General features: G+C 40.4%; 1 protein-coding gene across 1 annotated transcript in view; it reads right to left on the bottom strand.

Annotated features, from left to right (window-relative positions):
* Positions 1-14499, bottom strand: part of ZFYVE26 (zinc finger FYVE-type containing 26) — an 87230-nt gene that overhangs the window by 56643 nt on the left and 16088 nt on the right. Inside the window, exons 6-14 of the mRNA XM_044664817.1 lie at positions 10665-10829; positions 10430-10518; positions 9667-9830; positions 8216-8410; positions 5567-6172; positions 5237-5329; positions 3784-3852; positions 3235-3386; positions 124-325 (exon numbers count right to left, since the gene is read on the bottom strand). Coding sequence (XP_044520752.1) covers positions 124-325; positions 3235-3386; positions 3784-3852; positions 5237-5329; positions 5567-6172; positions 8216-8410; positions 9667-9830; positions 10430-10518; positions 10665-10829 — 1735 coding nt within the window. The remainder of the gene's footprint in view (positions 1-123; positions 326-3234; positions 3387-3783; positions 3853-5236; positions 5330-5566; positions 6173-8215; positions 8411-9666; positions 9831-10429; positions 10519-10664; positions 10830-14499) is intronic.

Below are 14499 nucleotides of genomic sequence, written 5' to 3'. Positions count from 1 at the left end.
TCCATAATTTGCTAAAGTGGTCCATGATATAAGATCAAGAACTCTTGCAGAGATTCTTTCCTCTCACCATTGATATCATACAACTGTCTATCTCCTCTAGTCAGAAAAAAAGCATGTCCTCACCTGCTGCAGCAGCATTGCCAATGGCCTGCAGAGTCGAGCGACCACTGCCAGTCCGTCGGACAGTGGTACTGCCCCCCTCTGAGATCGTGTTTTCAATCTTGTTCTCTACTTGGGCCAATTCTTGGATCACTTCTTGGTAGCGCTCCATAAACATGAGCTCACCACAGCTGGGAGAGGACTTCAGGTCAAACATAAACACCACCTGCCACAAGGGGATAAGGGATAGATTATTTCTATGGCAGGGCCCAGGGAATTTATAAATTTATAGAATGTTTACCTTGTAAATATCATGCATGACAAGGTTCTGACAGATCAGGGCCATGAGGCAGCCCTGGATCTGAGAGCAGGTCAGAGGGTGTCAAGGCAGCTTGGAATTTTGGAGGACTCAGAAGAAACAGGCTTGAGTCTCGGTTCTGATACTCACTACCTGTTTAACACTAATTTTGTGACTGTGGGCAAGTCATTTAACTTAAATGGGCTTCAGTTTCTTTATGCAAAATGGGGATAAAAACATTTGCACTCACTCCTTTGGATGGCTTTTCATAAGAAAAATGTTTTGCAAGCTATAAAAGTGCTACATAAATGGGAACTATTATCTACATACGATCAGCATACAAGAGGCAGGAAGAGTGGTTGAAAAATCTTTAAGAGGAAAGGTATAGGTGGAAGAAAAATGAGACTTAAAGTGGGGGGTGGGAGGCTACATGGATTAGGACTGGTTATTATTACTAGAGAAGGGATTTAAAGACAAGTGGATGAAGGACAGTAAGGATGGCTCCTGTCATCTGGGATTTTTCAGTGGTACTACTATTAGATGGTTAGTTGACAATAATTTATAGCCTTGAACAACCAGGCTGTTGCCTGAATTGAAGGAAGTAATTAAGAGGCAGCCCTGGGACTAGAATCCTGGACTTGTGATTGCTGGTCAATATTCTCTTCCATTGTTACATGCTGCCTTGCTAGATACCATGGCCTTGCCTATCCTAACTAGGATTGGAACTGAGGGATAATGCAGAATATTACTAAGAAGAGCTTGACTATGTAGAAGGTAGGAGTTAGAAGTGAGGAGTGATCTAGTGGTGGCAGCAACACCAACCTTCCCAAATTTCCAAAGTGGAAGATTCCAAGATACTCTGTGTAACTTGGGGTAGACAAAGGCAAAGAAATCAGATGAAGGGATAAAGATCCCAAGGGAAATGCAGCAGATACTGTGGACAAGGCCAGCAAATGGCACTTATTAAGTAAAGCTAATAACAGCCCATAATAGTCACCCTGTATTCTGATCTCAGAATAGTTTTCTTACAAAAATAAGGCCATGTCTCTTGATGTCACCAAGAAGCCACTATTACAATATGTAATGAATGTAAGATAAGCTATATCCTGGAACTTGTGAAGGATCATCAGGTGATTTTGCAATGACAAAGACAAATAGGACATTGGTTTGCATGGAGTCTATAAAACTGAGAATTTGAGAAGAAAAAAATCCATTGGTGCTTCTTGTGCACTGTCCTAGGGAGAGGAGGATGCCCTTATCAGAAGACAGGAATATATTCCAATCTACTTGTCAAACCAGACTATCATAACTTGAAAACATACCTTCAGATCAACCAGTTCCTTTAGTAGTAGCTAAGTGGCAAAGAGGAGAGAGCTCTGGGCCTTGAGGCAGGCAGACTGAAGTTCAAATTAGCCTCAGAATTTATTTAACTATGTGATCCTCGGCAAGTCACTTAATCATTCTCAGCCTCAGTTTCTTAACTTATAAAATGGGGATCATACTAACAACTATCTCCCAGGGTTGTTGAGAGGGGCAAATGAGTTAATGTATGTAAAGTGCTTTGCATACCTTAAATGCACAATCTAAATGTTTATTTATTACTCTGACTCCATACTCAGCAATTGATCTCTTGACCTTAATTTGATTTTTTCAAAGAGGTTCAGATAACAGATGTGCTCCCTGGTTGACACAATAATGATATTATAATAGTATTATCTTGCATTTATGTGTTAGTTCTCATAGTGTTTTAACCAGGGCAGGATAATGGATTTGTGTCAACCGTTGGATCACAGGATCTAGTGCTGAGAAGAACCTTAGAGATTTATTTAGTCAGGGGGCAGAAAACTCTCCAGACAACAGTCAGCTGAATGATTTTTTACATTTTATATAAAATTTTACTATATTTAAGTAATTTTTACTTTTAAAAATTAAGTTTTATTTTAAGAAATATGAAAATTTAATGTAAAAACTATTCTTAGCTCTCTTACAATAAATGGTGTTGTCCCTGGGCAGTAGCTTGCTGACTCCTGATATAATCTATTCCTCATTTTTTTATAAAATGAGGAACCTGAGACTGAGAAAAATAAAGACTAAACCAAAGTGGTAGTGGTAATAAGTAGTAGAACCCAAATTCAAATCCATTTCCTCAATCCCAAATCCTGTGAATCTTCTATCATGTCATGTTGTCTTGTATGTCATGAATATATATATGTATATATTCTTCTATATAGTCTTCATATATATATAATTTGAAATCATAAAAAACCTCTATGGTATTAGAAATATATTCGTTGTTTACTGTATTCCCTATGTATCGTGATCTACGTGGTTGCATACCTTACATATTCTGGTCAAGCTTTGGCTTTCCCATATATAGTATCATCTGATCCTCACATTGATCTGTGAGGTAGGCAGAGCAAGAGTTGGGCCATCTCTGTAAAGAGGGGAAACTAAATGACTTTTTAAAGGTCACAAGAACTGAGGCCTTCTCATTTTTCTAGTGCTCTATCACATACCTATATAAATATTCTGGTCCCTTTAAAATTACAGTCCTCTTTGGTTCAAAACCAAAATAAGACAAAACTGGTATTTTGGCAGATGAGTTTTTTTGTGATTTGAATCAAAATTTTGGGGGGTGTGGGGAGTGGGGGGGAGTCTGATCACCCCTTGAAATGGTTTAAGAAGACTGCAAAGTTGAAGATTGGAACTTAAACTATGGCATACTACCTTTCAAAAGACCAGCCACCTGTTAAGTACTGGCCTGAAATAGTCCTTCTGGAATGCCCAGAGATGCAACCTATTGCCACTTAGGGGATTTTAGAGTTCCTCCCTCTCACCTGATGCGCTTCCACAAAGTTCCCTCGGAGAATACAAGATGCAAGAAGTGACTCAGGCTGAGACAGCATCATGGGGATAAGTGGGTTTTGTGGTTGGGGTGGTAGTTGGACCTCCACTTCACTGCGCCCAGACATAGTACTCAGACTTCCCTCTATAGAACACAGGATAAAGGGAAGATCAGGGAAGTACAACATTTGCATTGAAAAATCTTCAAATCCCTTTCATCATAGTACCCCATGGAGAAGCCTGGAGGCAGAACCTGACCTCTCCTCAGGAGGAAGGACTATCTCTACAACCAGATGATTTTACCTAGTGACAGGTATTGAGAAACCTCTGCTGAAGGTAGGTAGGCCTGGTAGGGAAGCCTCTGAAAGGTTTCTTGTTGAGCCCATCATCTTCCTTCCTTCCTTCTCACAGCTGCCTGGTACACAGGCAGCTTTGTCTCTTAGCTCCTGAGTTAGTAATCACCCCAGCCAGGCTGCTGGGCCCTAGTGAAGGAATATTCATTCCCAGGGTAAAGTGGGGAACAGGACTTGTCTGGTTAATACCTGAGGTGCTCGTGCTTAGTTCACTACTTGTACTTTCCAGCGACAGGTTGGAGGATCTGTCCCGGCCATCTAAAGGCATTAGAAAAAAAGATACATAAATCAACCATCAATTCCTTGAAGCATAGAAAATGTCAAGACCCCTTATTCACTAGGATTTGGGTAGTCTGAGTGGAATGTGTATGTACAGCAGAACCCAAGAGCAACACTGGCCCTGGTGAGCTACAACACAACTTGTTCAAAGCCAGTTGATCCAAATGACTCTCTCCTCAACAGGAGTCTCACTTCTTCTCTCAGGGAATAGCTGATATCAGATGGATGAGAGAAAACGAGACTCCATCCAGCAGAGACACAAACACATCTGGTTATGCAGGACAAGTGTCTATGCATCACTTTCCATGGTGACCTACTTCTTCCTACGGGTACAAGACTTTGAGAGAGACTGCTGTCTGGCTTGGTCAATGCTGGTCCCCGTCCTAGATACTGCCCTTCAGCTCCCCTCTGCTCACTGGAGAGCATGGCATGCTTATTCCTATCTGCCATCCTCTTGCCCAGAACAGATGTAATCTAGGTTCCTTGTGAAGAACCCATGGAGCCCATCAGCTTCACAGTCCCATGCTCTCTTTGTCTAATCTCTAAGCCACCCAGATTTCTCAGAAATTATTTTATGCCCTTCACCTCAATGGTCTCTCCTTTCTCATTCATTTATCCATACAGCTTTCAAGGGCTAGTTCAGAAACTACCTCTTTCAAGAAGCCTTCCTCTATCATGTTAATCTCTGCTAACAGAAATCTTTATCACTAAAAGTTGTTGTGAGGAAAGGTTATGTAAATACAAGTTATTATGTAAATTTTTATTTTCATTTATATTAGTTTTATTATTATATAAATTATAAAATTAAATTACTGTTTATTTTAAAATTTATTCATTTGTACTTATAATTACATATAAAAGCTATTTAATTTAAGTTAAATTTAAATGTATGTGTTAAATAAATACAAGTTATTATTATTACTTTAACCCCTTGCACTCATAATAGTAAACATTTATATAACATTCCAAGATCTGCAAAATGCTTTATATATGTTATCTCTATTGATTCTCACAACAACTCTGGGAGGCAGGTGCTATTGTTATCCCCATTTTATAGATGAGGGAACTGAGGCAGAGGTTAAATGACTTGCCCAGGTTGCATAACTAGTGTCTGAAGTTGGATTTGAACTCAGGACTTCCTGATTCCAGGCCTGGTATCCTATACACTGCGCCAGTTAATTTAATACTTGCTTTCCAATTGTTTCCTGTCTCCCTAGCTAGACCATAAGCTTCTTGATGGTAGAGACTACATACTGTCCCTCTCCCTCATTTCTTAAAGTATCTGGCCTGATGCCAGGTACAAATAGTTGATTCACTACAGACACAAGTAGCAGCACACTGGGGAAGGAGCTTCTGAGCTCACCTGACTTATTCCTTCTTGCCCGGTGAGCCCAGCGTAGACTGGAGTGGCGTGTGGCCAGGGTATGGCATTTCTGGGAGGCTGTGAGCTGCTCCTCTGAAACGGTAACTATCATAGGTCATACAAGGAGGGATTCAGGCCCTCTCCCTTGGGATAGCAGGTAGGGAAAGCCTGATTAAGAAGTGGAGCAATGTCCTCCAAGTTTTACAATATAGGTTATCATGGTATAGAGCCTTTTGAATATCATCTGCACCAAAGTGATATGGGATTCTGAGACCCCTTCTTACATTTTCCCCCCTTTCTTCTCACCCTCCAAGTAATCCCTTCTCTTACCTGTGTTCTGGTTGCTGATTACCACCTTATATCTCCACTGTGCCTCAGAGAGAATTTTGGAGAATTGGTGTAGTCGACTCTGTAAGCTATCTCTGCTTCCTGAGAGGCACTGGCTTTCTACCAGTTTCAGGTTCTCAGAGGGCTTGTAAGTGCTAATTTCCTCCAATTGCTCTTGGAGAAGCTTGAGAAAAGCCTCCATTGCTAGTTCATCAGCTAGAAACCCATTGCTACTGCTAGTAAAGTGTTTCAGGTCCAGAAAGCCTTGTTCTGGGCTCCTGCCTCTTGCCTCAGCAATCAGACAGCTTGGGAAAGGGTGAGGAAGACCTCTGAGCACCTCAAGGGCAGCCCCTTCTGACTTCCTCTCAGGCTGGGGGATAATCCGGGGATTTTCAGAGGGAGACCATACTAGATCTGGGGGACTTTTTCCATCGAGGTCATCATCATCAGCATAATCCTCAGGCAGGGTAGGGTCTGAGTGAAGGTCACTAGAGGTGATGAAGAGCAAAGAGAAAATATTTTCCAGAAGTTCTAGCCGCAGGGAATTGGGAATACTGCGTAGGTAATGTTGACACTTGGCCAGGTAGGTTGAAAAGAGATTTGAGGCACCTAAGGAGATGGGAAGTAGTCAGAGAAAAAGAAAATAAGATCACTCACAGGCATTCTCTGTCTCTCATCAAAAAAAGAAAATTAAAGCAACTGCTAGCCTCATAAATATTTTCTCATTTGGGGGCACTGTTTTCTAAGCCAGGAGACTGGCGATTATCAGAAGACTAGTACTAAGAGTATTACACTGGGGGCAGCTGGGTAGCTCAGTGGAGTGAGAGTCAGGGCTAGAGACAGGAGGTCCTGGGTTCAAACCCGGTCTCAGCCACTTCCCAGTTGTGTGACCCTGGGCAAGTCACTTGACCCCCATTGCCCACCCTTACCAATCTTCCACCTATGAGACAATACACCGAAGTACAAGGGTTTAAAAAACAAAAAAAAAAGAATATTACACTATTCATTCCACAATACTATTGCTGTGTGCCATGGGAGGGTTTCAGAATCTCAGCAGAAAATAGAGATACTGAACATTACTATTTTGGGGACAGACTCATTGTGTTAAAGTCAATGAGCTATTCCAGCCCCTTCACATGCTACTCTACCACTCTGCTTCACATGCTACTCTACACATGCTACCTCTAACTCTTCTAGCCAACTCGGATCCATATGTACCACTCGGGTGTCCATTTGGGCCATCTGCCCTCATGTACCCTTTGTGTATATAAAATTCCTCTCTCACTTCCTCTCCCTTCTCTCTTGCTCTGAAGATAATAATTAAATCAATAATACCATTGCTCTCTGGAAAGGTTATGTCACTCAATTCCCTTATTCACTCCTCTTGTGACTTCTCAAACCAAAATTCCCTTCCCTGACAACTACTCCTATGCATGTGTTATCTCCCCCTACTAGATAACCTCAAGGACAAGGACTGTTTCTTCCCAGTGCTTAGTACAATGTCTGGCACATACTAGTACAGATTAATAAGTACCTAGCAGGTCCTTAGTAAATGTTTTTTCTTTCATTCACAGGATACCAATAAATCTTCCATAGTAGTGCTTATTGCTATGCTTTCAGCCAAGGCACAGAATCCTTGAAAAAGAAGATCTTACTAACCCTTCTCTCTTATAAATGCTTTAATTCTCATTTATTGGAATGAAGGTAACATTTGTCTCCCTTAATTAATCCTCTTCTATATTCTTCCCCAGAAAAATAAACTCACAGTATATCTTAGGTTAGGCAAGTAGGTAGAGCAGTGGATAGAGTGCTGAGCTTGGAGTCAAAAAGACTCATCTTCCTGAGGTCAAATCTGGCCTCAGACACTTCCTAGCTGTATGACCCTTGGCAAGTCACTTAACCTTGTTTGCCTCAGTTTCCTTAGCTGTAAATATGGAGAAGGAAATGGCAAATGACTCCTATATCTCTGCCAAGAAAACTCCAAATGAGGTCACAAAGTGTCAAGACATGACTGAAATGGTCACGCAGCTATATATCTTGTCAACAACAGTGGATCTTAGTTCTCTGAGTACTAAAGTAAGATTTCTTGTTCAAACACAATTTAGGGTGGTAGTGGTATGATGTTAGAAGTAATGATCTCAATGTACTTTATAGACATGATTATGTTGGAGACAACAGAGACTTCAAAGTATACTGATAAAAGGAAAGAAAAGGAGAGGAAGTCTGACTCCATTAGATATCTGACAAGTTACTTCTTTTGTTTTCCTTGTGTTTTGGTTTTTCCCTTTACAACACTGAAGACAGTACTGATAACAATGAAATAATTCTTTTTTTTTTTTAAACCCTTACCTTCCTTCTTGGAGTCAATACTGTGTATTGGCTCCAAGGCAGAAGAGTGGCAAGGGCTAGGTCAAGTGACTTGCCCAGGGTCACACAGCTGGAAAGTGTCTGAGGCCAGATTTTAAGCCAGGACCTCCCGTCTCTAGACCTGGCTCTCAATCCACTGAGCTATCCAGCTGCCCCTGAAATAATTCTTGATTATAATAAAACCTCCAAGTTGAAAACTGCAGTGAAAATGAGTATTGGTACAAAGAATCTCTGTTGGATTTTTACTATTAAGTCCATGCAGAAGATGAGGCTGAAATACTATACCTGGGGAAGGAGAGTCCTTTGTTGGCTCCTGGTTGGTGGTCAGGTTCTCAGAAAGTCCTTCCTTGCAGACCTGGCACTGAGAGCGCTGGTGAGAATTCACACAGAGGGCATAGATGGCATACTTCATGGCACAGAACCCCTGGAAGAGTGTCAGGTTCTGACATTGATTCAGATGGTTCGGGACTGAGGCATCAGCTGTATATTAATTATAATGAAAAAGAAAAGAAAGAGGTAAAACTCCTGAGAGTCAATTCATTCCCATTCCCACTGGCTGTACACATAAAGTGAAGAAACGGAGAGATTTTTTTTTTTAATCCTTACATTCTGTTGATACTAGGGATCAGTTCCAAGGCAGAAAAACAGTAAGGACTAGACAATGGGGATTAAGTAATCTGCCCAAGGTCACACAACTAGGAATTATCCAAGGCCAGATTTCAACTCAGTTCCTCTAGGCCTTGCTCAATCACTGAGCCACCTAACTGCCTCAAGATGCTAAGATTTTGAGTCATTTAGATGCTTCCTCTTTCTACACCATTTTTGTTTCTACTGGTTCCTCGTCTTGATTTTTTCCTTTATGCCAGGTAAGTTCAAACTTATGACTCTTTCGTTCCTTCTCTTTTACCTCCTAACCATAGAATCACAAAACCTGAATATTGGAAGAGACCTCAGAAATTATGTGGTCCATGTTCTGTCTACCTCCCAAACCCGTGTTCTTATATACAAGGCACTTTCTGACATTCCTTAGAAATCCTTTTTTACATTTTAAGAAGTGTGGACTTCCCACCCTCACCCATACCAGGGCTCCTGAAGATGAACTAAATGTTCTTTTTGGTCCTATACCTCTGACACAGGAAAGGTACCATCACCCATCTTTACTTTTCTAAAGTACATGAATATATTCCTAATACATCAGTAGGATTCAGAATGAAATCACTACACTGAAAGCATTTTATATTTCTATATAGAAGAACCAGATAATTCTAATTTCTTTTATGACTTGGGGTAGTCATAGGAAGTAGTTTTGTATCTTAATTTCCATAGCGCAGGATCACTATACTAATTTCCCAATGCCCTTTTTTCATTCTTCGGCCTCTTTAAAAATGTCAGGAATTCAAAACGAAGCATCTAATTTTGTTCCAATTGGGAAAGAGCGGTATAGGAAGTTTCAGGTTACAGGTTGCTCAACTATAACCTAACTTGCCTCCCAAAGACTAGAGTCCCATATTTGGGATTCTGCTCCAGAGATTCTCAATTTCTCAGAGTTCCTAGGACAGATGAGGAAACCCCTACCTCCCTGGAGTGACTGACTCATAGTTGTTCTCTCAAACTTGGACACACTGTAGGAGACCACTGCCAGGTTGACCACTTTGACAAGTCATAGCAATAAGCCTGGCTAGACCTTTAGTTGGCAGAGGTCTGACATGACTTGGATCACCTATATTTCAACTTACAGTGATCCTGCCGTGGTTCTTTGACGAGCATGTTTTGCAGTAGCTCAAGAACATCTTCTTCCCGAAGAGCAGGAAGGTTTGTGAGGTGATAAAGGGAATAGAGCACTGAATGGTTGTCTCCACTATGCAAGTGATGCAGGATCTCTCTCTCTGATACAAGAAGGCTGTAAGAAGAAAGTTGAGGAAGTGGGGGCTGGTTTCATAGTGACATCATGGGAGAGCCTGACTTCCTTTCCTCTTTCATCTTTCTGCTTCTCTCCTCAAGACCACAGGTCCCATCTCTCTTGTGGCAAAAAAAAAAACAGTCAGATCTAAGATGTGCCATAAGCCAGTATCCACTATCACTGTGACTCCAGGAAGATCTTGAAGAATGGCAAGTTCCTTATTACTAAGCCTTCTAATTTCTGTGACCCTTCCCAGTTCATAGTTATCAGAAACTCCCTTAGAATGCAGTACTTCTGGCAAGTGCTAGGACAGTGCCCAGAGATTATCATTCTATTCTACCATCCCTCTAATTCTGGAAATCCTGATGGGGTGGGCAGGAATTAAGAGGAAGCCTAGAACCATAGGTGAACTGAGGTTAGGGGAAACATGATTCAAGATGCTATAACCGCCTATGGCCAAGGGCAAAACTAACCAACCATATGTTTATGTTGAAGAAGTTTAGAAGAGTTGATTAGCAGTTTCATTAAAAAAAAAATTTACTAAAAACTCCCATTATAGGAAAGAGAAGTGACTGAGAGAAGGTGTCATCTATGCTTACCTGCTTTGCTGTAGACACCACTCTAGGACCTCTACATGTGCTGACAAACCATCACAGGCATCTCTGAGGAGCTTATCACACTCTTGATTCTGTTTTCAGATGAGAAAAAGGAGAGATGTTGATTCAGACACTTTAAGAGACTATGACTACCCACATTAAGCCTGACCCTTAAGCCTATAGTTCTAGATAACTTTCATCACTAGAAAAACCCAAAGCTTCAGATTGGGAGATTTACCTGTGTCCTATGGAGGGTCTGGAGCAGCAACTTGGCTGCCTCCAGGCTTTGACAATGAGTCCATCCCAGAAGCACGACTAGTTGACTGAGAGGCCTGAATTCTTTATCCAGCAAGCAGCTCAGGCCTGAAAAGTCTTCTTCCTTCAACAGTGCTAGTGCTGTTGTCTGCAAGTCAAGAAAGAGGGTTTTGAAAGGCTACAAAAAAATGGAAATGAAATTGGCTTGTACCACAAAAGTGAAAGCTTTTTAGTGACAGTAGGTCTTCTGGATAATTTAAAAAGATGGAGAGTAGAATGAGTGGGGCCAATTTTTAGATTCTACTAAACGGAATTGCAGCCTTCAGGGAAGTTTTACTTTTCCATGAATACAATGTCCTGAATTTCATGAACTCATCTGAAGAATAGGAAGAAAATGAGACTAGCACTACTATACTCCACTAGGACCCTCTGTTTTCTAGAGCAATCCCTAGACTTTGGTAACATTCTGCTGACTTTGAGACATTATGCTGCCAGACATCTATATAAGTGGTCCTATGTGTCAGGAACGTATTCCCTCTTCATTCTTTAACCTCAGACAATCCCTAGCTCCCCTCAAAGCACCAATCATATGAGGCTGTTTCTGATCCTCCCCATCAACCCAGTCATTAATGCTATCTTCCTCTCAAAAAGACTTTGTATTAAGATTATAGATTTAGAGTGGAAAACTTGGAGACAATCTAATCCAACATTCTCATCTGAGATTAATAGATAGAGGCAGGGTTTAGATTCAGATCTTTGGGACCCCAAATCAAGTATTCATTCCAGTATAGGACACATATCTCAACTTGGTAATTATTTATTTGAATACAGAGGATTATAGATTCAATGCTGGAAGATCATATGGTCTAATCCATTCATCTGAAATATGAGGTTAAGTAACCTTCCCATGACCATATAAATAGTTAAGGGACTAAAATTCAGGCTTTGAAAATCTGATGCTCCCATGGATGTAACTTCAATGGAATGGAAGCTTCTTGGCTTTATGTTCTCAGTACCTAGGCCAATGCCTTGAACAAGACAGGCATTTAATAAATATTTGTTGGATGGGATTATTTATCATAATTGATCATATTTATAATTCCTAGCTCCTGTCAGAAGTGTATATGCAATGCAATAATAAATTTTTGCTGAATAAACCAAATTTGACAATCAATGATGAAAGGTTTCTGGTCTCTTCCTTACCACTTGGTGAAGAAGAGAGACACACTTGAACTGAATAAGGAGAAGGACACTAGCAGAGGTTTGTACCTGAGGAGAAATCTGAGATAAACTAAAGAAAATCTGGAGAGGAACAAATTCTTGTTCCATATTCTACTTCTAGCTTCTATGTGAAAAAGTTGAAAAAAAAAGGAGCAAGGTCAAGGAGGATTAATGAGGATTATAAGGATTTGAAAATAGACTCAGGAGAAGGAAAAAGAGAAGGTAATTGCAAGGCAGAGTAAGAAAATATAGACAGAATAAATTAGAGGGTAAAACAAGTTAGTAGAGTGGTTTGGTTGGTGGGATAAGTTGGCAAAATAGGGATTTGGTGCAAGGGAATGGGAAAGGTGTTTAGCTGTGGAATAGCTTTTACTAGAGAAAGAAAGGCTATTAAGAGGTGATAAGTAGCTGTAAAGTCTTAAGGATGTCCTTAGGAGGGAGGTGTAAATACCCAAAAGTAAAATCCCACAAGGCTTAAAAATCATAACTGGTATGAAGAGCAGGAGAGAATTCTGTAGTGAATTGAGCTATGTACCAGCGTTTGCAATTTTGTCACAGTCAAGTTCCTGATATACTCCAAGTATAGACTGGTATTTCTCCTTAAGTGAAGGAACATGATGAATGCCTCTCTATATTCCAGGTCATTAGAGTCAATTAAGTTTTTCTAAAAGAAATGAAAGCAAGAGGGATCTGAGATAGAGGAAGGGAGACTAGGTCCTAGTCAGAAAGATGGAAGAATGCTAGACAGTGTAGGAAATGAAGAAAAAAATAGCTGTATACTTATAGCTAAATAACAGATTTAAGACTCTTCCTGAAGAGAAGAAAGCTCTGAGGAAAAAGCTGCTTGTCCTCCAAGAAATCACAGAAGAACCACTGAAGCTATCAGGGGATAAATCCTCCAGTGAGGGTCAGGGAAAGAAGTGAAGATAAATTTTAACCTTGGATACTAAGAGAATGGCTAAATGTAAGAGGCAAGCAAACCACTGTTAGTAATAGCTAAAAAGATGTGGAGATGTTATTCAGATGTGGACAAAAAGGGAAAAGAATAAAGTCTCAAAAGTATAGGCCAGAGGCAGCTAGATGACTCAGTGGATAGAGAGCCAGGCCCAGACATGTGAGGTCCTAGATTTAAATCTCACCCCAGACACTTCCTAGCTAGGTGACCCTGAGCAAGTCACTTGACCCCATTGCCTAGCACTTAATTGCTTTTCTGCCTTGGAATATATACTTAGTATCAATTCTAAGACAGAAAGAAGAGATTAAAAAAAAAAAGTATAGGTCACTAAATTTGAATGGGGGTGGGGGGAATCTAAAATGGATCATTTTAAAAAATGGTCAGTGTACAAACAGAAAAAAGTAGAGATTACCAAGAGAAAGTATGACTTCATTAAGTATAGGTCATGCTAGACTTAACCTTAGTGTTTTCCATAGGATTATTAAACTTGTAGTAGAGGAATGCCTAAACATGATTTTCCTAGATTTTCATAAAAAATTGCTAACGATATACTATTTTTGTGTAGAAGATAGAGGAACGTGGACCTAACTGGTTGGATGGACAAATTTAGAGCAGTTATTCCATTAATGGTTCAATTTCTCTATGGCAGGACATCTCCAGGGCTGATGTGCTCTAGGGATTTGTCCTTAGGCCTGTATTGTTTAACATTTTTTATCAACGACTTGGATAAAAGCAGAGGGCATGCTCATCCAATTTAATGACACAAAGCTAGGAGATACTGTAGTGAACATGTTGGATGACAGAATCAACATCCTACAAAATGGCATCTTTTTCAGGACTGATGCAGGACCACATCTCAGCTTTGGTACACTTTAAAGGGCAGATTGTTCTTAGGCACTACTTAATGCAGCTTCTCTAGATCAGCAGATCCTGAGCCAGAATATTAGACTGAGTCCAATTATATGAAATTTGATAGGGTTGGGAGACTTATTACCAGGGTTCAAAAAAATCAACTTTAGAAGTATATGTTGGTGGAGGCATGTAAGTTTTTGATAAGAGGTCTGGGAGTTTTAGTAGACAGAAAACAGTGCCAGTTGGGATAGTACTAAGAAAAGCTAGGGAAGAATTGAGAGGTATTTGTTTCCAGGAATAGGGAGGTGAAAGTCCCTCTGGACTCTGTCCTCAGTTACCATCTGGACTGCTGAGTTCAGTTCTGGAATGTTAGGCCAGAGAACAACCAAAAGTGTTGAATCCATGGCACACGGACTGCTGCTAAATGAGTGGGCATGTTTTGACTAGAGAAGAAAAAACTCTGAGGGTACAAGATAGCTGTCTTCTATCTGAAGGGCTATCATGGAGAAGAGAGATTAGACTTGTTCTGTCTGGCACTACAGGGCAGAAGCAAGCAGTAGGTGGGAAGCTGCAAAGACATAAATTCAGGATTTATGTCATGACAAATTTTCGAACAACTAGATGTGATAAAAGTAGAACTGCTGAATTGTGTAAGAAAATTGTGAGGAATTGAAGGGATTAGGATAGCTAGTGGTTAATTGTGGGAACTGAATGAACCACACTGACTTTATCTTGTGACTCTGCTCTTGCACAGTTCCCTTTCTATTCAATTATGAGAGTCCAAATTCTG

The sequence above is a fragment of the Gracilinanus agilis genome, chromosome 2 (genome assembly GCF_016433145.1).
Source record: "Gracilinanus agilis isolate LMUSP501 chromosome 2, AgileGrace, whole genome shotgun sequence".
Lineage (NCBI taxonomy): Eukaryota > Metazoa > Chordata > Mammalia > Didelphimorphia > Didelphidae > Gracilinanus > Gracilinanus agilis.
This window is presented reverse-complemented; position numbering and strand designations above follow the sequence as displayed.